Source organism: Cherax quadricarinatus, chromosome 29 (genome assembly GCF_038502225.1).
Source record: "Cherax quadricarinatus isolate ZL_2023a chromosome 29, ASM3850222v1, whole genome shotgun sequence".
NCBI classification, from domain to species: Eukaryota; Metazoa; Arthropoda; class Malacostraca; order Decapoda; family Parastacidae; genus Cherax; species Cherax quadricarinatus.
The window spans coordinates 37,921,878-37,946,437 of NC_091320.1; the positions used below are offsets into that span (position 1 = coordinate 37,921,878).

The 24,560-nt window shown below is 40.5% G+C and overlaps 1 protein-coding gene across 3 annotated transcripts in view; it reads left to right on the forward strand.

Moving 5' to 3' along the window:
* The first annotated feature begins 2,890 nt into the window (after positions 1 to 2,890).
* The window catches only part of LOC128690609 (protein white), a 34,744-nt gene continuing 13,074 nt past the window's right edge, over positions 2,891 to 24,560 (forward strand). The window contains exons 1-13 of one of the 3 annotated variants that reach the window (XM_070089753.1): positions 2,891 to 3,058; positions 9,620 to 9,767; positions 10,834 to 10,924; positions 11,295 to 11,439; positions 11,696 to 11,767; positions 12,289 to 12,387; positions 13,328 to 13,566; positions 14,511 to 14,633; positions 15,442 to 15,646; positions 18,123 to 18,263; positions 19,659 to 19,816; positions 21,511 to 21,581; positions 24,057 to 24,162. In XM_070089753.1, coding sequence (XP_069945854.1) covers positions 3,017 to 3,058; positions 9,620 to 9,767; positions 10,834 to 10,924; positions 11,295 to 11,439; positions 11,696 to 11,767; positions 12,289 to 12,387; positions 13,328 to 13,566; positions 14,511 to 14,633; positions 15,442 to 15,646; positions 18,123 to 18,263; positions 19,659 to 19,816; positions 21,511 to 21,581; positions 24,057 to 24,162 — 1,640 coding nt within the window. In that variant the 5' untranslated portion in view covers positions 2,891 to 3,016. Of the gene's footprint in view, positions 3,082 to 9,619; positions 9,768 to 10,833; positions 10,925 to 11,294; positions 11,440 to 11,695; positions 11,768 to 12,288; positions 12,388 to 13,327; positions 13,567 to 14,510; positions 14,634 to 15,441; positions 15,647 to 18,122; positions 18,264 to 19,658; positions 19,817 to 21,510; positions 21,582 to 24,056; positions 24,163 to 24,560 lie in introns of all 3 variants that reach the window. The other 2 variants (XM_070089754.1, XM_070089755.1) reach the window with 2 other exon arrangements.

Below are 24,560 nucleotides of genomic sequence, written 5' to 3' on the forward strand. Positions count from 1 at the left end.
TATATGACACAAATACCTACACGGTATATGACACCAACACCTACACGGTATATGACACCAACACCTACACGGTATATGACACCAACACCTACACGGTATATGACACCAACACCTACACGGTATATGACACCAACACCTACACGGTATATGACACTTACACGGTATATGACACCAACACCTACACGATATATGACGCCAACACCTACACGGTATATGACACCAACACCTACACGGTATATGACACCAACACCCACACGATATATGACACCAACACCTACACGGTATATGACACCAACACCTACACGGTATATGACACCAACACCTACACGGTATATGACACCAACACCTACACGGTATATGACACCAATACCTACACGGTATATGACACCAACACCTACATGGTATACGACACCAACACCTACACAGTATGTGACACCAACACCTACACGGTATATGACACCAACACCTACACGGTATATGACACCAACACCTACACGGTATATGACACCAACACCTACACGGTATATGACACCAACACCTACACGGTATATGACACCAACACCTACACGGTATATGACACCAATACCTACACGGTATATGACCCTCCTGTCCTCCAGTGTCGTCAGGCCTATTTCCCTTAACCTTTCTTCATAGGACATTCCCCTTAGCTCTGGAACTAACCTTGTAGCAAACCTTTGCACTTTCTCTAATTTCTTGACGTGCTTGATCAAGTGCGGGTTCGAAACAGGTGCTACGTACTCCAGTATGGGCCTGACGTACACGGTGTACAGTGTCTTGAACGATTCTTTACTAAGGTATCGGAACGCTATTCTCAGGTTTGCCAGGCGCCCGTATGCTGCAGCAGTTATCTGGTTTGTGTGCTTCCGGAGACGTGCTCGGTGTTATACTTACCCCAAAATCTTTCTCCTTGAGCGAGGTTTCCAGTCTATGGCCACCTAACCTATACTCCGTCTGCGGTCTTCTGGACCCTTCCCCGATCTTCATGACTTTGCATTTAGCGGGGTTAAATTCGAGAAGCCAGTTGCTGGACCAGGTGTCCAGCCTGTCCAGGTCTCTTTGAAGTCCTGCCTGATCCTCATCTGATATAATTCTCCTCATTAACTTCACATCATCTGCGAACAGGGACACTTCTGAGTCTATCCCTTCCATCATGTCATTCACATATACCAAAAATAGCACTGGTCCTAGGACCGACCCCTGTGGGACCCCGCTCGTCACAGGTGCCCACTGTGATACCTCATCGTGTGTGTGTGTGTGCGTGTGTGTGTGTGTGTGTGTGTGTGTGTGTGTGTGTGTGTGTGTGTGTGTGTGTGTGTGTGTGTGTGTGTGTGTGTGCGTGTGTGTGTACGCGTGTGTGTGTGCGCGCGTGTGCGTGTGCGTGTGCGTGCCTGTGTACATCTGTGTAATAAACTAAACTGACGCGGTTGTTTGACTTTTTATTATATCATTCTTTTGTATTTATTGTTTCTACTGTAATATTAAATACACAGATGAGAGGCTCTGAACACTCCGAGAAAATACTGTAAGGAACCGCTAAGTGATACTTATCGCCTTGAGGTGAGTACTGCCGAACAGATCACATGGGAGGTGCAACAGAAGTTAGTCAATCTCTGCAATTTAAGACAGATTTTGCAACAGGATACATCCACCGTCAGGTGTTTATCTGTGGATATACATTGGCAGAGAGTTTACGTTAATCTTTTCTTTAAGGTTTAAATATTCTTGAATGGGGGGGGGGGGGAGGGAAACAGGTGATATGGTGTAATCGAAACTCCATTAACCGGTTAAACAATCCTTTGATTTATTATATTTACTCTTTCATGAGAATGTAATTGGGAAATCACAAAAGTGCTTGGAATTCTATTTATATACATGTTACAGCCATTTATCTTAAACCAGACGAGGCTCGGACCTACGAATTTACGGACAAGGTACGCAGTATCTACACCAGATAAGACTCTGGTGCCTAGCAAACTAGGCAACTGCATCTTCTGTGGTGCCTCGGAGATGAGAAGTACAGTGCTTGTACTCTGAAGGAGGGGTGGCGATATTACAGTTTTGCATTGGTATCTGAACTGTAGTATCAGCACCTCTCTGGTAAGACAGTGATGGAGTGAATGATGGCGAAAGTGTGTTTTTTCTTTTTTCAGGTCACCCTACTTTTGGAGTTAAAAAAAATCCTATTTAATAGTCCGGGCGTCCCCCACCGAGGTACGGTGACCCGAGAAAGAAGAAATGCATTCACCATCACCCAGTCACTCTCCTGACAGAGGTACGCCAGTATTTCAGCTCGGACGCTTTTCCTTCAGAGTGCAGGCAGTTTTCCCCACCTCCAGGACTCAAGCCCGACTACCCAGTCATCGTGAATCCCTTCTTGAATGTTATGTTGATTACGTCCCAGCAGCACGTCAAGCCACTCACTCCCACCAAACATGTTCACACACGATCCTTGAATGTCCAAGACCCTCGCATGCAAAACCTCCTTTACCCCCCCTCTCTCCGACCTTCCCTAGCACGACCACAACCTCGTCCTCACTCCACTACAGAGTTATAACCTAAGTCGTCCTCTCTTGCTTCTATAAATGTCCATTATTAATATTTTACTTGAGATTATTATTATTATTATTATTATTATTATTATTATTATTTGTCCCCAGCATCATCGTTATCATTTCTGGCATCACGCCCCACAAACACACTAAAACGCACTGCCCTCTTCATAAAAAAACATTCTGCTTCATCCTTTCACTGATGTTATCACTTTTAATAACACAGATAAACACGCAAGATAACCGACTACATTTGGTATCGCCCAATGTTATCGCTGATAACGACGATACAGTATTTTGGAGAGAGATAACACGACCAGTCCAGACCAGAACACCACAGGGACCTCTAGCTGAGGGGCTCAAGATAGTACAACACTTTTAAGCTGATATTAATTTACTAAGAGTGTAGATAAGTGTCGTGGCCTTGAAGAGTTTAACTGCTCAGGATGACATCAGTAGAGGGGCTGCACTTCAAACGACGGTCGCTGGTGAGTAGGGCTGACGCGTGTGTGTATGTGTTAGTTACTAGATATCAAAGACAATTATTGGTAGACACTTGGCAGAAGGAATTATTCATAAACGCGTCTCGAAATCTTTTCAATATTTATTAAATTTCTAATATAACCCTAACACTACGGAACTTCGAAAAAAGCTATTGACAAGATGCCTATGCACTGTGGCGCAGACCAAGACTTGTAGAATTCCGTGTTCATCAAGAACTGCAAGAAGCCCTTGTCACGCGTGTCTTAAGTATGCTTTGGAGAGGGAGCCTGGACAAGGGGGATCATCTCACAGTCAGTTAAAGCAATGGATATAGCCGCAGGTGGCAGCTTAGCAATACCAAATAATTATAGACCGATAGCTTTAAGAAGAACTCTAAGAAGCATGATTGCCAAACATTTGGATTCCTAACAATTGCAAAAGTTGCACAACCCAGGGCAACATGGGTTTAGAACAGGTCGCTTCTGACTATCGCAACTACCAGACCACTATGACATGATCTTGGATGCACTGAAGGGCAAAAAGAATGCTGATGTAGTGCACACAGACTTTGTAAAAGTCTTCGACAAGTGAGATCATGGTGTAATAGCATACAAAATGCATGCTAAAGGATTATCTAGAAAAGTGGGCAGAAGGTCTTAAGTTTCTAGACAATACAGCACAAATAGTAATGGTAAAAAAGTGGGAAGCTTTGTTCTACAGGGCACAGTACTCGTCCCCATCCTGTTCCTCATCCTCATATCAGACATAGACAGAAATGTTAGCTATATCACCGTATTTTCTTTTGCAGACGATACTAGAATTTGCATGAGAGTATCATCCATTGAAGGACACAGTAACTATCCAAGAAGATATAAACTAAGTTTTCTAATGGGCCGCAGAGAGCAATATGATGTTTCAACGAGGACAAATTTCAGTTACTCCGTTATGGGAAACTTGAGAAAATGGTAACTAGAAGTGAATATACTACAAATTCTAACCATACAAAGAAAGCGAAAAACTAATGTGAAAGACTTCGGAGCGGTCAGATGATCTCATCTCCAAGGATTATTCTATCACAGTGATACGATGGATAATGAGAACTTTCAAAACAAGGGATGCCGAGGCAATGGTGATCCTCTTTAAGTCACTTGTTCTCTCTAGCCTGGAACATAGCTGTGCATCAACAGCCGTAATCAAGGCAGGTGAAATTGCAGATCTAGAGAATGAAAGGAGAACTTTCACTGCACGTATAAGTTCAGTCAAGCACCTTAATTACTGAGAACGTTTGAGCTCCTTTGACCTGTACTACATGAAATGCAGGCGACAAAGATACATCATAATTTACACCTGGAAAATCCTAGAAGGATTGGTCCCAAATCTGAACACACATAAATAACTCCCTGTGAAAGCAAAAGACTAGGCAGACGGTGCAACATACCCCCAGTGAAATGCAAGGGTGCCCTAAGTACACTAAGAAAAAATACAATACGTGTACGGGGCCCAAGAGTATTCAAAAGCCTCCCATCAACGGGAATTAACAATAGACCCCTGGCTGTCTTCATGAGGTAATTGGACAGAAACCAAATGTCGGTGCTCAATCAACCGGGATGTGGTTCATACGTTGGAATGCGTGCTGCCAGCAGTACCATCCCGGTTGACCAAGCCCTGATCCATCGCGAGGCCTAATCGAGGACCTGGCCGCTGAGGGCTCTGACCCTCTGAACAACCTCCAACACACACATACACACCCTTAGGACCTGTCTTTACTAATTGCTTGTGTTGGCGTGGCGTTCATTGTAACTCTTCCTAATGCATTCCATTTACTCACTACCTCACAATTATTTTTATTTTATTTTCCCCACTTGAAGTGCCACTTTCAAGTCTGTCTACGTCTTTGAGAACCTTATAAGTTTTAATCACGTTTCTTCGTGACAGTGGTAGTAATAGTGGTAATGTGGAAAAAGACACTTATGTACAGTTCAGGACATTTATTAAAGGAAACGTTTCGCCACGAGTGGCTTCTTCAGTCCTAATACAGAGAAAACTAAGAAAACACACATATATATAGTGGTGGGAGTCAGGTGAGGTGAAGCGTGGGTAGAGGTGGTAATAGTAGTAGTAGTAGTAATGGAACTAAGGAGGTGAGGTTAGAGAGGGACCTGCTGGCATCAAGTAACACCAGTTCCCAGGATGGGTAATATCCTCTTGCTTAGTAATTTTGAAATACTGTAACTACCGGATTTTTGCTTTATAGTGTTACTGACAGAAATTAGTGCAGCTTCAATGCATTTTCTCCGTCTTAAGTCGTCTTCTTTAATAACTAGTTTAGCTTCATTGAATTTCATGAGGTGTCCAACATCGTCTCTATGTTGAACACATGCGTTTTTGCGGTCATCATTTCTGCAAGCATTTTTGTGTTCTGCTATTCTAATGTCCAGAGTTCTGGCTGTTTCCCCTACATATACTTTGTCACACCCCCCACATGGTATAGTGTAGATTCCTGCACTTGTGCCAGAATCATGCTTGGGTTTTTGTATCAGGTTCCTAATAGTAGTTGAAGAGCTGGTAGATATTTTAGCCAGTTTTCTGTCAAACATTTTTGAAACATTAGTGGCAACGTTGCTGACCGGTAAAACGATGTAACTTGGAGGCTTTTCTTCAATTTGATAGGTGTTGGTCTTGCTGAGGATACGTGTTGCACGTTTCCTGCAGTCACGTATGAAGTGTAGGGGAAAGTGTAGTGAACTAAAAGAGTTGGTGATGTATGTACATTCTTCTTCGAGGAACTGCGGACTGGAAATTCTGTAGGCTCTCAGAAAGAAGCCAATAACTACCCCTCTTTTAGTTCTTGTGTCATGGTGAGAGAAGAAATGTAGAAGATCATTCTTGTAGGTAGGCTTCCGGTAGACTTTAAAAGAAAGTTTGCTTTCCCCTGTGCGTAAGAGAACGTCGAGAAAAGGTAACTGGTTGTCCTTCTCCTCCTCTAGAGTAAATTTAATAGTAGGTTCCAGATTGTTGATGGTGTTGAGGATGCCCTGTACGTCAAGATTTTTGGGTACAATGACCAAAATATCATCTACGTACCGCATCCAAGTAACTGAACGAGGGATGTTATTGAGGATCCTTCTTGATTCCAGGTCCTCCATATATAAATTGGCAAGAACTGCACTAAGGGGGGATCCCATGGCTAGTCCGAAGAGTTGTTTGTACTTCTTGTCCTCGAACCTAAAACAGTTATAACGAACACAAAGTTCGACAAGGCTCACAAAATCTTGGCGGGGTACAGGTAACTCTGTGAGCCTTGTCGAACTTTGTGTTCGTTATAACTGTTTTAGGTTCGAGGACAAGAAGTACAAACAACTCTTCGGACTAGCCATGGGATCCCCCCTTAGTGCAGTTCTTGCCAATTTATATATGGAGGACCTGGAATCAAGAAGGATCCTCAATAACATCCCTCGTTCAGTTACTTGGATGCGGTACGTAGATGATATTTTGGTCATTGTACCCAAAAATCTTGACGTACAGGGCATCCTCAACACCATCAACAATCTGGAACCTACTATTAAATTTACTCTAGAGGAGGAGAAGGACAACCAGTTACCTTTTCTCGACGTTCTCTTACGCACAGGGGAAAGCAAACTTTCTTTTAAAGTCTACCGGAAGCCTACCTACAAGAATGATCTTCTACATTTCTTCTCTCACCATGACACAAGAACTAAAAGAGGGGTAGTTATTGGCTTCTTTCTGAGAGCCTACAGAATTTCCAGTCCGCAGTTCCTCGAAGAAGAATGTACATACATCACCAACTCTTTTAGTTCACTACACTTTCCCCTACACTTCATACGTGACTGCAGGAAACGTGCAACACGTATCCTCAGCAAGACCAACACCTATCAAATTGAAGAAAAGCCTCCAAGTTACATCGTTTTACCGGTCAGCAACGTTGCCACTAATGTTTCAAAAATGTTTGACAGAAAACTGGCTAAAATATCTACCAGCTCTTCAACTACTATTAGGAACCTGATACAAAAACCCAAGCATGATTCTGGCACAAGTGCAGGAATCTACACTATACCATGTGGGGTGTGTGACAAAGTATATGTAGGGGAAACAGCCAGAACTCTGGACATTAGAATAGCAGAACACAAAAATGCTTGCAGAAATGATGACCGCAAAAACGCATGTGTTCAACATAGAGACGATGTTGGACACCTCATGAAATTCAATGAAGCTAAACTAGTTATTAAAGAAGACGACTTAAGACGGAGAAAATGCATTGAAGCTGCACTAATTTCTGTCAGTAACACTATAAAGCAAAAATCCGGTAGTTACAGTATTTCAAAATTACTAAGCAAGAGGATATTACCCATCCTGGGAACTGGTGTTACTTGATGCCAGCAGGTCCCTCTCTAACCTCACCTCCTTAGTTCCACTACTACTACTACTACTATTACCACCTCTACCCACGCTTCACCTCACCTGACTCCCACCACTATATATATGTGTGTTTTCTTAGTTTTCTCTGTATTAGGACTGAAGAAGCCACTCGTGGCGAAACGTTTCCTTTAATAAATGTCCTGAACTGTACATAAGTGTCTTTTTCCACATCTTGTCGGTATCACCATACCATTTCCTCAATAGTGGTAATGTTAGTCATGGTGATAGCAGTGCTTTAAGGAAGTATGGAAGCTTACCTAACATGCATCAGTATGTACTAATCAGCTAGACAAAGTCACTCCCTGATATCACTTTTACCTCGTCAGCATTATAATCAACATCACCAAAACCCTGACAGATTTCATCACTCTTGTACGTAGCTCTGACCTTCGCTTCACTGGTATCTGATGGAGGAGACTTCTACGCACTGGCCTGGAGTTTTAGTACTCACTTGCCAATGGTTCAAACCCTACCCGTTCTGTGGCTTGTTGGTATTTGTGTTATTACGATTTGGTGAGTTATTATGATGCTCCCTCCCTTGATTATCTTACCAACGAGAAAGAATGAAAGTAACAGCAGAAAATAATCCGCGTAAGTCTTCACAAAAGTGGATTAAGAGTGAAATTAAGACGGGCGCACGATCAGCTTATTTATATTATACACAAGTAACCATCTCTGGGAACTCTTTGAACCCAGCCAATTAGAGTGTCGGAACTCTTAGTTACCGAGATGTTTTCTTAATCAAAAATCTAATTGCTGGGTATTTCTTATAATTACTTTCTAATTGGTATTCGATACCGCCTCTGAACAGGGTGGAAATTATAAGGAATGATAAGTAGAAATACGGGAATATATAAAAAAAGAATCTGATTCGAAAGAAAGGATAAAATTAAGAAAAAAATAGAAAAAAAGGTAAATGGTTAAGTAAAAGGCTATTTAGGAGGATAATTTAGAAGAAATCATTGTGAAAAAGTTTTTAATACACTGTCTGTGTGTTAGGAAAAGGACACAAATGCATTTAATGTGACATATTATTTTACCACAATAAAATGTCAGATTAGTTGCACTTGTGTCCTTGTACCTGACATATTGTCGATAATTCTACCAACATTATTACGCTGTGTCTCTTAAAATGGCTGACTGACTAAAAAAGAAGTTAACATTTACCGTCATTTACTCAATCACCGCCTTGACATCACGTTTCAGATTTCTCTCCGAACTGTAACTTCCTCGCCTCCCATCTAAAGTGAAGGCGTCGTACTTCCCATCTGCAGGACTCGAGTCCTGGAGGTGGGATTGTATTTGCAAATGCTACACAATCTTCATATCACCTTGCGTCAGCAGCCAAGCAATGGTCACACATAACTCCCAAATTTTATATCAAATTTTCGTCTGTTTAAATTTACAGATGAGAGAGAAAGACATTAATGGATTTTAATATTCTTGGACGTTTTATTGTGATTCTACTTATTTAATGGGGTGGAAAATCCAACTCCAATACGCGTGATTAGGTTTTCGGCTGAGGGAATGATCACCTCAAAATCATTTCTACGGTCTCCCGTGTTATATTTCGACTGAAGAAGCCTGCAACGCCCGTCAAACCTTACGGTAGTAAAGATATCCAAATGTTGCATATGTCTTATTCATCAGTTTCTTGGTATTTCACCAAGTTAATAATGTGATACCAATGGTTGTGTAACTAAGGGCATACAACACTGATACCGCAGACGTTGCTTAATCACTCAGAGTGTCATCATCTTACAATGATCTGCAGGCATTATGCACACAGACAAAGCACTCTCCACCAGCTAGATTTTATCCAAATTATGTACTTCTTTACGAGCGTCATTCCTGTTAGGAATTTTGTCAGTCATTGCTATACAGGATCTCCCGTAAATCTGGAAGCATTCGCTATAGGGCATAAAAGACACACACAGCACCATCACTGCTAGTGCCACTCACTGTGTACTTCCCGACCGGCTATCTCGTCTGCCATTGGTGCATTATTAACAATGACGGATATATTCAACACGTTCTATGAATGAGAACCTTCATTACTGCCTTTTTTAATTATAAACGTCTCTGCTCTCCCCATAGTTACAGACTTATAATAAAATTTCCCTCACTAGAGTATGGAGGAGATCGAGCTGGGCAAAGCGACCACACGAAGTGTGGACCCCAGAGCTGGGGTGACCTACGCCTGGAGGAAACTCAACGTCTTCGCCCCTGGAAAAGGGATCTGCAAGAAGTCACCCAAAGCACACATTCTCAAGGACGGTGAGTCAGGAAGTTCTCCAGGCGTTCTCCTTCCGATTTCAAATATTTCATACACACACACACACACATACACACACACATACACACATACACACACACATACACACACACATACACACACACATACACACACACATACACACACACATACACACACACATACACACACACATACACACACACATACACACACACATACACACACACATACACACACACATACACACACACATACATATATATATATATATATATATATATATATATATATATATATATATATATGTTTCATTAACGTGATCTATATACATCTAAATCTTTATTTGTCCAGCACTTTATGTACTTGTAGAGAGTAATAGAATGTAGCCGACACAACGTCCGATATATATACAAGTGGGGAGCCAAGGTTTTATTAAGATAGTGTATGTTGAAGATTCTGTTATACATGCTGCTGTACAGGCTGTTGTACATGCTGCTGTACATGCTGCTGTACATGCTGCTGTACAGGCTGTTGTACATGCTGCTGTACATGCTGCTGTACATGCTGCTGTACAGGCTGTTGTACAGGCTGCTGTACAGGCTGTTGTACATGCTGCTGTACATGCTGCTGTACATGCTGCTGTACAGGCTGCTGTACAGGGTAAACCTTGTCTTAGCGTTTTGGTCAGTATCTATGTTTTTATTTTTTTTTTTTGTGTTGCGTGATTAACTCAACTCACTCCACATGTATGTCCACTAATGTTTACAGTTTTCTCAGTCTGTTCAGTGTAAACAAGAATTATGTAGAAAATTACTCCTTAGATAATAAATATCTAGACACTTACAATAAGAAATAAAGATGAGTCTTAGTTTACGCTTGGTACACAAAATCAATGAAGCTGCACTTTAATCTCAACTATTAAATCCAGAAATCTTAATCCATTTATATATACATATTTTTTTTTTGTTTTTTGCTAATATCGAAACAAGCATTACCAAGGTAATATAATACATAAATAGAAAAAAGTATTGCATTCAAATCAGAATGAATAAGCTTAATGTTCCTGGTAATTCCTGTCTGTTACAGTGTCAGGGTTGTGTGAGGGAGGACAACTTCTGGCTATCATGGGATCGTCAGGAGCAGGCAAGACCACTCTCCTCAACGTGCTCACATTCAGGTAGGTTCTGCCTCGTCACCTTCAGGGAGGTCTTGCCTCACCATCTTCAGGGAGGTCCTCCTTCATCATCTTCACATAGGTCCTGCCTCATCATCTGGTTGGTCATCCCTAATCACCTTCAGATAGGTCGTGCCACCTCATCTTAAGGCATCTTCTACCTTATCACCCTCAGGTAGGTTCTCCCGTGTACGAAATTTCACACCAAGGCAACAGCTTCAAATTCATTACCCTTTGGCTATGATCCATTAACGCGAAGAAATTCGTCACCTCTTGTGTTCATCACCATTATCATCATCATCAACACATGTCTTTGTTAACTTAAACACCTGTATCACCATCATCACATGTCTCCACCAACCATTCTCGACAGATCGAGAAAGCTGGATATCACAGGAGACATCTTCATCAATGGTCGGCCCGTCGACAAACGGACCTTGGCAGGGGTGTCAGCCTACGTACAACAAGAGGACCTTTTCACTGGCGTCTTCACAGTCAAGGAACAACTCAACTTCAATGTAAGTAACATACGAAGTTTCTAACTTCTAGTACATGTGGGACTGGAGAGAGAGAGAGAGAGAGAGAGAGAGAGAGAGAGAGAGAGAAATGTAGGGAGAGTTAAACAGGAAACTTGATGATAAACTGGATTTATATCTATAGAGGTTCTAGTATAATTGTTTTACTCGACAAAGACGTTGACTTTTGTTTTTACGTGGACTGCAGAAGCAGTCATATGACCTAAAGTAATTGTTACCGTGTTGTTGTCTGATGCAGGCCCAGCTGAGGATCGGGAAAGAGGTTTCGCAGAAGGAGAGGAAGAAACGAGTTGACGAAGTCATCACAGAGGTGAGGAACTTCATTGAACACAACTGTGCTCAGGAACCTAACTGAGCACAGCTGTGTGATGACTGAACACAGCTGTGTTCAATCATCACACAGTCGAGGAACTTGACTGAACTCAACTGCCAGAGTCAACACTCGGGTAAAAATCATAAATTATTATACTAGCCAGAGAGCAGCAAACACTAATTTTGTAATTTATATACCTAGCAATGGTTCTTTGCTACCTGCGAGGGGTCTCTCGATCCAAGGAATTAGACCTATTCTTCCTTTCCGTGGACCAGTCTTGATTAACTCCCATTCTCAAGGCGCTATGTGTCTCTTATGGGTTCAGCGTTAACCTTTATTATTGTCCCTTTGAATATTCCCTTTTCTGAAAATTCAGAAAAGCTACTCGTGTTTGCACATGACTTGCATTTTGTTGTAATATAATTTTCATATGCATGGCTGTGTGTGTGTGTGTGTGTGTGTGTGTGTGTGTGTGTGTGTGTGTGTGTGTTTTATTAAAACCTCTTTCATCTATACAGTTAGGCTTGAGCAAGTGTGTTGACACCAGGATCGGCATCCCTGGACGTATTAAGGGCATTTCTGGAGGAGAAAAGAAAAGACTTGCCTTCGCTTGTGAGGTAAGACCTTCTCCAGACCTTTGCTTCCAGCGGGAGTATATGGACCTGTTGCTTAGATCAAGTAGGGAACGCTAGGATCAAGTGAAGTTTGTATTTTATTTTGATGAATGACCACAAGCCATGGTTCTGTAGTTATTTTACCAGCCACTAACCAAGGTTCTGTAGTTACTTTACCAGCCACTAGCTAAAATTCTGTAGTTACTTTACCAGCCATTAGCCATGGTTCTGTAGTTATTTTACCAGCCACTAGCTAAGATTCTGTAGTTACTTTACCAGCCACTAGCCATGGTTCTGTAGTTATCTTACCAGCCACTAGCTAAGATTCTGTAGTTACTTTACCAGCCACTAGCCATGGTTCTGTAGTTATTTTACCAGCCACTAGCCATGGTTCTGTAGTTATTTTACCAGCCACTAGCCATGGTTCTGTAGTTATTTTACCAGCCACTAGCCATGGTTCTGTAGTTATTTTACCAGCCACTAGCCATGGTTCTGTAGTTATTTTACCAGCCACTAGCCATGGTTCTGTAGTTATTTTACCAGCCACTAGCCATGGTTCTGTAGTTATTTTACCAGCCACTAGCCATGGTTCTGTAGTTATTTTACCAGCCACTAGCCATGGTTCTGTAGTTATTTTACCAGCCTCTAGACGTGCATTCGTGATTCACGTTTTTATTGTTTATGGGATTAGAATGTTTTAAAGATAAATATACTGTTTAACTGAAGAAATAAAGCACTTCGTGATTTTTTCTAAACTGTTGTGGTTGTTTCAAGAAATGCTTTGCATAAAAATTGACTTCAGTTTTACATATATCCAACTGACGTTGTATTACTCTGCAATTGTTTCATAATTGTAACCCAATGAACTGCACACCCATCCACTGTATCTTCCATGTTATGTTTCAAAAGAAATAACGATTTTTCATTTTCCTTTCGTATTCAGATGATCACGAACCCGTTGTTGCTGCTGTGTGATGAGCCCACGTCCGGCCTGGACTCCTTCATGGCCAGGAGTGTGGTGAAAGCCATGAAGAGGCTCACTTGCTTGGGCAAGACAGTCATCGCTACCATCCACCAGCCAAGCTCTGAGGTCTTCGCTATGTTCGACAGCCTCCTCGTTCTGGCAGAGGGCAGAGTAGCCTTCCTCGGGACAGTTGAAGATGCTCACGTCTTCTTCACAAGGTCAGCAGGGATACAGTGTTAAATTATACACAATGTTAACATTCGAGGACTGTAAAGAACCTTAGGGTGCTCATAGCTTAATTGGTAGCTGCCTTTTTTCGTAACCTGAGGGACTGGGGGCTCGATCCCCAAGTGACTGGAAACCTTGACTATATTTCCTTACACCTGCTGCCCCTGTTCACCTAACAGTAAGTAGGTACCCGGGTATTAGTTGACTGTTATGGGTGACATCCTGTAGGAGAGGATTAAACGATAAAATGCCAGACAAGTGATATGATTTCATCGGGCTATAGTGGGTCACTAACTCTCAGGGTTAAAAATCCAAATTCATCATCATTACCTGCTTCGAAATAGCCTTCGCTGTTAATATACATTTCTAAATGTCTCAAAAGGCTTAGCCCATTCTGAGAAAATAACAATAACAAGTCTATTGTAATATCAAGATTGAAACTGACGTGACGAACATTTTGTCAAGAAAATTAATACATGTCTTATGATTTTTTAAATATTTATTTACATTTTGCTGAGTGAAGATGATTTCGAGGCTGATCGAAAACTCAGTAATAAAGTTACACATTAGATAAAACTAAATGTGTCTATTATTGCAAAGCTATTGGTCAAAATTAGTCATACTTATAGGTATTGTAATTGATGTATTTTTATTTTTGACTTAAAAGTTATAATAGAGGCTTTTGTTGTAATAGTAAATATTGCTGTAAGATGTTTTATTGTAGGAACAACTTTTTATTATTGGTAGTTATTGTTGCAGTGGTAGATACTGTAGTGGTCTTTCTTAAACTCTACTCATCTCACTCATTTGTCTGTACAGATTATTTTAAATCTGGATGATTTTGCTCGGTAGATTGTTATATTCATCACCATTGTCGTCACTACGGTTGTAGAGAGTGAGATAACATCATTATCTGTGTTCTCCGTCTCCCCAGGATGGAGAGGCCATGCCCTCCCAACTTCAATCCAGGAGATCACTTCATATATTCTCTGGCGGTCCGCAGCGGCGTAGAAGAAGAATGTCGCCAATTTATCACTCACGTGTGTGACTCGTACAGGTAAGAAGAGGTCTGTTCGGTAATTTACCCTTCTGGTCTACGTCTCTTACAGGTAAGCAGCGAGAAGGTAAAAGAATCACCAGTTAATTATTAATCCTTCCAATCCCAACTATCAGCATATCAACATCATGCCCTATCAACATACAAGTTCCTCAGGAAAGGGTTCTTGGTCCACTGTTATTTCTCATCTATATAAATAACCTACCAAATGCTTCCCAGGAACCTAAACCAGTCCGGTTTACAGATGACATCACATTCGTCATATGTAATCCTCAACAATACAATGAACGAGGAGCTGGTAAAGATTTTTATCTGAAAGGCTACCAACAGGCTCACTATAATGAGAAAACATTCTACACGTTGTTTGGGAATACTCAGCTTAACGAATAATAAATAATTTTTACATATAAAGCATGGTATACACTTAGACTGCAACCTGAAATTCAACACTCACCTCCAAAACTGTGGACACAATATAAAAAATACCCTATCATGTTCCTCAAGCAACATTAGTTATATTAATAATGTTCTCCCTTTCACAGTTTATTTCAACATCTGTAATAACCACAACAATCATTATAACAGACTGTCTTACAAAAAGCAATTAAAAAATGTGCTTGTTTGCTGAGATCTTAGATTATTAATTCCCTGAGATCATGATGCATTACCTTCACAACAACTGCTTACGATCATTCACGCACCGCAAGTGTCCGCTTACATACCAATACTATAACACCTGTTAAAGACCGCACAAGCACACCTGTCTACAAGCACGCAAGCTTCAAAACACCTATCCACGACCACACAGGGATGGCGAGGGGATGGAGATGGACGAAAAGGTCAACAAAGCCATGGAAGCTCCCGTCCACGGTGACGCCTTAGCTAACGTCAAACTGCCGAAGAGTCCTTACCGCGCCTCCTGGTCCAACCAGTTCTCCGCTATGTTAAGGAGAAGCGTCATCGAACTCGCCAGAGACAGAGCGCTAGTTATCGTAAAAATTTTCCAGTCGCTGGTAAGTGTGTGTGTATATATATATATATATATATATATATATATATATATATATATATATATATATATATATATATATATATATATATATATATATATATTTATATATATCTGTGTGTGTGTGTGTGTGTTTGTGTACTCACCTACATGACGTTGCAGGGGTTAAGCCTCAGCTCCTGACCCCACTTTTCCACTTTTCAACTTGTCATTTGCCAGATTCATTGCCTCCTAACCTCGTGGCCCTATCGTACATGCTCTTAATACTGTGTAGGGAGCCTGCCTCCACTACTTCGTTGAGTTCATCCTACTTCCTGACTAACCTATGGCTGAAAAAAAAATATTCCTGGCATTCCTGTGACTCATCTATATCCTCGAACTTTGAGCTGCACCCTCAAGTACCTGTTACCCGCCACTCAAACAGCCTATTCTTCTCAACCCTATTAAGTCCTCTGATTATTTTGTAAGATGTTATTATATCTCCCTTGGTTCTTCTGTCCTCGAATAGCGTTAGGTACATTTACGTTACCCTTCCCTCGTAGTCCCGTTGCATACCTACCCATTTTTTTCCAGTTTCTTAACATGGTTCCTCAGTGTGGGTTCTATGCTGGTACCGCATACTTCAAGATTTGACTGACATATGTTGAAAAAAGTTCCCGGAATGATTCTTGAGATTCTTGAGAAAGTGTTGAGACTTTGTAGGACAAACATTGGCCGCAGAGGTTATTCGTTTGATGTGAACCTCTAGGCATATGCTAGAAACTATATTCAACTCTAGATCTTTCTCTTCAAGGAAGGCTGCAACCTCTATCTCCCGAGGCTATGCTACGTATCAGGTATTTTGGCTCCTTCCTCAAACTTCATTTGCTGTGATTGAATTCAAGAAACCACTTAAATGAATAATCGTACAGTCAGTCCGGATCTTTTACCAGTCTTTCCCTATCTTCATCAATTTATATTCTCATTAATTTTACATCATCAGAAAACAGAAATTCATCTGACTCGATCCCCTCTACTATGTCATTCACAAAACCTGAAACAAATATGGTCTTAATACCGATCCTTGCATGACCCCGCTTGTTATGCATCCCCATTCCGACATCTCTTCCGGGCAATCACCTTTTTGCTTCATTCCACCAAGGTACTCTTTGATCCACTGGATTATGTTCCTTGTTATTCCTTCATGCATCTCAAGTTATGGCTCTAGTCTCTTATAACGAACAGTATCACATGCCGTTTGTTCAGTCCAACAAAAGGCATTCCAACTAGTTCTTTCTCTTTTGTTACATTTTCGATTCTGTATCAGAGAATTCCAACAGGGTGATAAAACAGGATTTTCTCTTTCTGAATCCTTGCTGGTTCTTGTTTACGAAACCACGTCTCTCCAAATGCTCTTCAACTCTTCTGATAATCTTCATTACATTGCATGGTAAGCATGTAAGTTAAACCAGTCTAAAGTTCCTGTTTTCCAATCTGTCTCCTTAAACACTATGGCTGCATTCGCCGTCTACCAGATATCTGGAAACTGCCCCGTTGCCATTCACTTGGTGTATATCTTAGCCAGTTGTTTAAACTGTGTTTCATGTGTGTGTGTGTGTGTGTGTGTGTGTGTGTGTGTGTGTGTGTGTGTGTGTGTGTGTGTGGGTATGAATGTATCTCATGTTATAGTGGGACTTCTAAGCTACTGTTTAGGGAGTGTTAAATTGGTTCGTGTGAGGATGTGCTACAGGGAAACCCTCAAAAGCTTTCATAAAAGCCAGGTTGCTAACCAACCAAGGAAACATATTTCCCGGCATTCATTCATGTCAGAAGTGTGCTGGAATCACAATTCGCACTACTCTCCAACTGTAACATTCTCACGTCTCCTTCAGAGTGCTGTCACTGCTCACTCTTCTTACCCTGAGGGCTAAGGTCCGACTGACCTGTAATAAATTACCTAGTTACAAAGTTGTTTTTTTTTTGTGTTGCATTATATGTCCATAATAATTTAGCTGAATTATTGCCTCAAATAAACGAGTTTATTCAGGCTGTTACATTCGACGACATTATAGCTAAAAAAGTGACTTGGATACGGTGCATTGCTCCCGTTTTGACCTCGATGACGAGGTCACAACTAACTTTCTATTCTTGCACAAAGCTTATCAAGAATAACAATATTTAAAACACTACAAAAACAATTTAAGCAAAAATCTTGAATTTGCTTCCACTAGATGGAAGATAAATTGGAAATATATATCCCTCCTTCAAAGGGACTTGCGCATAGGTTTTTTGTGTATCCATATGCTCTGGCGCTTCCGTCTGTTGAATGGATATGGGTTAGTAAACTAGCCTTTTCGGAGATAAATTCTAATAATTAGAATCTACTAATACTAACACAATTTATTTACACTAGCGTCACTGCAACAAACATCAATATTAATGCTAAAATTATCAGAGTGCTAGCATTAACACTACTACTAACACAGCCCATTGCGTTACAGTTCTTCGCCATCGTGTTTGGACTGATCTTCTTCGACCTGGACAAGGATGGCATCAACCTGAAATCCGTGAGAAATATCAGCGGCGTCATCTTCGTGTTCCTCACCAACATGACGTTCTCCAACATGTTCGGGGTCGTCACGGTCAGTAAACTGCACAGCATTTAAGTATAGGTAGATAGCGAGAACCTTCATGGTCAGGCTGGTTGACAGTCTGTGTCTGGGCTCTGATGGCTGCCAGATCAAGTCTACAAGTTAGCCATGTGTCTGTCCCTCGATTAGCATAGGAAGGACCGATTTTACTACCTAACAGCAGTAACAGCCTGATTGATCGGTCTGGTCTCAGAACTAGCCGCGGGGGTGTTGACCCCCTAAACCCTCTCCAGGTAAACTCCAGGTAACACAAGATAATAACAACACCAACACACTACATTTCAGGTGCATCACGAATATGAGTTTCCTTCTGACATCTTTATTTTCTTAACACTATAAAACTGAACAACTTCTGTCAAAGCCTGGGGATTCAACACCTCAAATTACCTTTCCACTTGTGTCAGAGCTGAGGGTCGTGGACGACTATGCACCTCAAATTCTTCTTCAGCTCTCTCCAGTATTTCAGTCACCTGATGCACAGACGAAATATCTTGGAAATACAGAAATCAAAGTGGTGCCAGAGTGTCTCATACATCAACATGGCTTTCCGCCAATGTGTTACAGATATCGAAAAATATTACATCGTTGCATCAATGGTATACAACACTAACAAGTTGATGAAGAAGAAACATATGCAACACCTGTGTATCTTCATTTACGTCAACCAGTTTTTTTTTTTCAATCCAATACCGAGATTATAAACCAGAAGCAGTACACATATTAAATGGAATGAGCTAAATTTTTTCTGAGACACGATATCTTAATCACACTCAGGTGCTGCACATGTGTCTTACGCATCAAGCCTGGATATAGGCTTGATGCATAAGACACATGTGCAACAGATACAGAATTAACCGAGCAAATAACTGGATAATTATGTAGATATTTTTCCCAAGCAGCGTTGCAGTACCTGATGTCTGGAGACACAAGCACCTCTGTGCTTCCTTCTTAAGTTTTACAGACAGTTAACTTTGTTTATTAAATCTAAACTGGAGAAGCACTTATTTATGTCGGTTTTATTATTATTATTATTATTATTATTATTATTATTATTATTATTATTATTATTATTATTATTATTATTATTATTATTATTATTATTATTTCTTATTGTTTCTATGTTATTGCTTACGTTTTTTTTATTGCTATTGCTGCTGTTATTATTATTATTATTATTATTATTATTATTATTATTATTATTATTATTATTATTATTATTATTATTATTATTATTATTATTTATAACAACTAATACTACTACTTTATATAAATAGCTATAAACGACTTCTTAATCCGCGCCTAACGTAAGTGTAGTAGAGGCTTGATCCTCCGTCCGCAGACATATAACAATACTTCTCACCTGGCGCTGCCCTTCGTTCCCGACAGACGTTCTCAGCGGTAATGCCGCTGTTCCTCCGCGAGCACTGGAATGGTCTCTACCGTACCGATATATACTTTATCACGCGGAACCTGGCGGAACTACCTATCTACATCATAGCTCCCAGTGGATTCATAGCTATATCTTACTACATGGTGGGGCTGAGGTGAGTAGGCCTGGAAGTTGCGGTGAGTAGGCTCAGTGTTTGGAGTGTAATGAGGTGGCTCAGTGATGTGGCGAGTTGGCTTGGGACTTGGGAGATACAATGGGTAGGTACAGGCTTTGAGGTGGGTTATCGAGGTGAGTAGACTCCGGGTTGAGGTAGATAGAGATAGAACTGCAGTGAGTAGGCTCAGAGGGCTAAAAAAAAAAAAGCATATTGGGGTGAACAGGCCAAAGTAGAACTTTTTTATATATCTATGTTGACTTAAGATAATATGTACATAAAAATAGCATGCCGTACACACATGCAGTATATACACATGCCCATACGTACACACACATGAACATGCACGCACATACTCACATACGACATGATAGCAACATACATAATACTGCGTGGAATAGACAAGGTGAACAGAGACACGATGTTCCAGAGATGGGACACAGAAACAAGGGGACACAGTTGGAAGTTGAAGACTCAGATGAGTCAAAGGGATGTTAGGAAGTATTTCTTCAGTCACAGAGTTGTCAGGAAGTGGAATAGTCTATCAAGTGATGTAGTGTAGGCAGGAACTATACATAGCTTCAAGACGAGGTATGATGAAGCCCCTGGAGCAGTGAGAGAGAGAGAGAGGACCTAGTAGCGTTCAGTGAAGAGGCGGGGCCAGGAGCTGAGTCTCGACCCCTGCAACCACAATTAGGTGAGTACATGAGAGAATAAAAGGGAGAGAAACCACATTTACCAACATTTAATGCACAGAGAACTTTATATTTCGTTCGCATTTGACAACTATCTTCAGCATGTGAACTATGACTGAAGCAGAAATATGTTGACTCCCTCGTGCCTATACTTCAGGTTTAGAGCCGAGTGATTTCTCTCCTCGTGTTCATAACACTTTTATCTATGAACAAACATGTATACACTCACTATATACACACATATATAAACACATTCATACACCCACGCACGTATAGACCAAATCACGTGCATATATGTATGATTAACATTATTTTTTTTTTTTTTTATTATCACACCGGCCGATTCCCACCAAGGCAGGGTGGCCCGAAAAAGAAAAACTTTCACCATCATTCACTCCATCACTGTCTTGTCAAAAGGGTGCTTTACACTACAGTTTTTAAACTGCAACATTAACACCCCTCCTTCAGAGTGCAGGCACTATACTTCCCATCTCCAGGACTCAAGTCCGGCCTGCCGGTTTCCCTGAATCCCTTCATAAATGTTACTTTGCTCACACTCCAACAGCACGTCAAGTATTAAAAACCATTTGTATCCATTCAGTCCTATCAAACTCGCTCACGCATGCGCGCTGGAAGTCCAAGCCCCTCGCACACGAAACCTACTTTACTCCCGCCCTCCCACCTTTCCTAGGCCGACCCCTATCCCGTGTATATATACCAGCATATATACACATTTACATCAATTAATGCACCCACGAACAAGTGGTTTTAAGTAATTAACAGTACTGGTTAGATTGTTAGAGCGTCGTGGATTTTGGCTGACTTCCCACGAGGCGAGCTAAAATAACACGGGTTCGATCCCCAGCTAGTCGCAGTATTGTTAATTACGTTTACACAAACATTCATACTAACTTATAAATACAGACATACAAAGACACATGTGTATGTGTGTGTGTTTATTTAAACAAATGAATAATTTCTCTCTTTTATGGTTGACAGAGCCGAGGTTGAGTACTTCTTCGTTCACCTGGCTGTGATTGTCCTAGTTGCGAACATTGCTGTTTCCTATGGTGAGTGGGAACTGTGTGTACCATCCTCTTCCTTCTCCTCCTCCTCTTGTTCGTTTCCAGGAACTGCCACTCCTCAAATAACTCGCTTATCTCCAACTATCCTTGTCTCCCTAATAAAGCTTCAAGTAGGTAACTCAGACACTAACACAAGATTAACAATATTTTCACACTGCGGTCAGAATATAAAGGCACACTTATCGTTTATTATTAAACCAAATACTCTTCATGGTTGGTCGATTAATTGCATTTAAACCTATCTAATACACAAAGGTCATTATAAGGCTGCAGTTCACCTATTTGCCATCAGTCAGGAATGCTTTAATATTAAAAAAAAGGGACTAAGGTAACGTCTTAGAGTATATTACAGTGACAGATACACACCTCTCTGTGTGTTTACATTCTTGTTCTTTATGGTATATATGTACGATTATAACACAGGCCAATAAAATATACAAATAGAAATAAGAACTCACAAGACACCTGTATTAAAACATAACACAAATACAGTATACATCTATACAACGGAGAGACATGACGTCAAATAAGCTGATGTAGGTAACAGCTCTTAGCTTGCCAATAAAGTTAGGAATCCTTAACCTGTAAATAGCTGTCAATAAAGCTAGGGATCCTTAACCTTGTCAAACCCTGTGTAAAAAAAAAAAAAAGAAAAAAAAAAACTGGCAGTTTTCAGCCTCCTCAAGTACCCTGTTGCCACTTCTTCCTTTATCCTTACCCACATTCCCGTTAAGAAGTGTTATATGAGAGGGGATAATGGCAACATTGCTTCGTAGGCTAACAATATACCTGATGAACGCTGAGACACTTGTGAAGCATTTGGGGATCTTTATTGAGGAAACGTTTCGCCAGCCAGTGGCTTCTTCAGTCCAATACAAAGAAGAACGGTGCAAGGTGAGGAGTTTGAGTTAATCAGTCCCTCAGCCTGAAGTCGATGTGTTCAGTCCATCATTCTCAATCAATATTCCCAAATGTTGCATAAGTCTCTCATTTTTCAACGTGTCAGTTTTCTAAATCATTCACATCACTGTACGTGATATATACATTTGATCATCATTTACATAAACATCTCATCATCGAAACTGATAAGAAACAAGCAACAAATCGTAAGCCAAGAAATTAACGAAGGTCTGTGATTTATATAAACATTTAAAAAAGTTTATAAAAATAGTTAAGATTTTATATAATTTTATTACAGTCAAAATGAGAATAATTATTAAAAAGGGTTTAAATGTGTATCATAATTAATATAAACAGCTGAAATATGTATTATTAATAATCTCTCCAATTCAACTATGACGCCCTAACATATCTCTGGTATAATATACATGTATTAAGAAATAGTTATATTTCTGACTATAATTTTTAAAGGGGTGGACCGGTAAGCCAGCAGAAGGCCTCGGTCAGATGACCAGAAGCTCCAACGGTGGGTTATTATCTACGACCCGTGTCAAGAAACACTTGTCCTGTTTCCTGACGGACCTAACCTAACGTTTCTGGTATTTCGTATTTTATTTCTACTCTGCTTTTGGTGAATTAAATTGAGAATGGCTCTTCTGTTATACATTTCCCTGCATTATCTTAGTGCCATAATCTGAAATTCTTAATTTACTACCGAAGGGTGTTCAAAATACCATCATCAACCACTCACTGTCTCATCTAGAATCACTTCTCCCTCTGTTCCGAAGCTCGTTCTCCACGGGCGACTCAAGTAGTAATCACTAAGACGCCGCGATAAAATAAACACTGTGTTTAAGATCTCTAAATCTATTAAACCTCCTCATTACTCTGGTGGTCTATCATTCACCAGTCGCTTATAGTGTGGTTAAAGTAACTAATGATTATTTAGGTTCTTAATTAACATTATAAAGACATTAATTTTTTAAGTTTGGCTCACCAGAAAACTATCACAAATTACAATAGTATTTCCTCGACTTACTTAATAAAACTAGAAATTATACATTTGGTTAATATTTTTTTTCACAATATCTTGTTGTTTTCTCACTTCTCATTTTCCCTCTGTTCATATTCCTGTTTCTGGTAAGAAGACCGAGAGCTTCATCACCTTGCTGGCAATGACCTCCACACCCCCAGTGATAATTTCATTCATATGTAATAAACGTTCGTGGATTTTTGCCGGGTCACCGGAAGATAAGCTTGGCCCCGTCACCATAGACTCCACCCATTACTATTAAGGATACCATGTCTTAAATGGTTACGACACTGTGTACTCCCATCTGGGATGACGTACTATCCAGTCTCCTGGACTATAGATACTACTCATTAGGATGTTGTTTTAGGTATCGTCACTTGTAAATCTTCATTCTACTATGGACAGAGCATTCGGATAACGGAAATCATGCAAATTCTGTCTTCCGTACTGTGTCTCTTTCGCTGTGACTCCCGATGAAGATACATGTATGTATGATTTGAAACTAATCTTTCAATTTCATGGCGCAGGGTACATGATCTCCTGCATGGCGAAAAACTACCAGACCGCCATTGTTCTGTCAACGCCCCTCACATTTCCTCTCCTGCTCTTCGGCGGGTTCTACATGAAGCCAGGGTTTGTATATCATGTGTGTGAGTGTAAAAAATAGTTTTTAATTACCTATATGAGTTTTCAGGTGGGACGAGCTCCAGCTCTGGATCCTGCCTCTTAACTCACGAGAGGTTGACGTGAAACAACCTTGCCATCTTTATGTTTGAATATGTGTATGGAGTCCAATTTAACTACGTCATTATTCACAGCATTCAGCTTCGTAACTACATTTAGCTGCATATGTATTTCTTGACATTGCTCTGGCACATCATGGTGTGTTATTTCTATCCATGCCCATTTGTTCCTGTTATTTCCCTCTTAAATGGCCATACCTGTCTGTCATGACTACGCCTCAGAGTGTTTTATGTGTTGTTAGTATAATTCCCCCTGTTTTTCTAGAAAAAATAGCAAAGCACCGACAG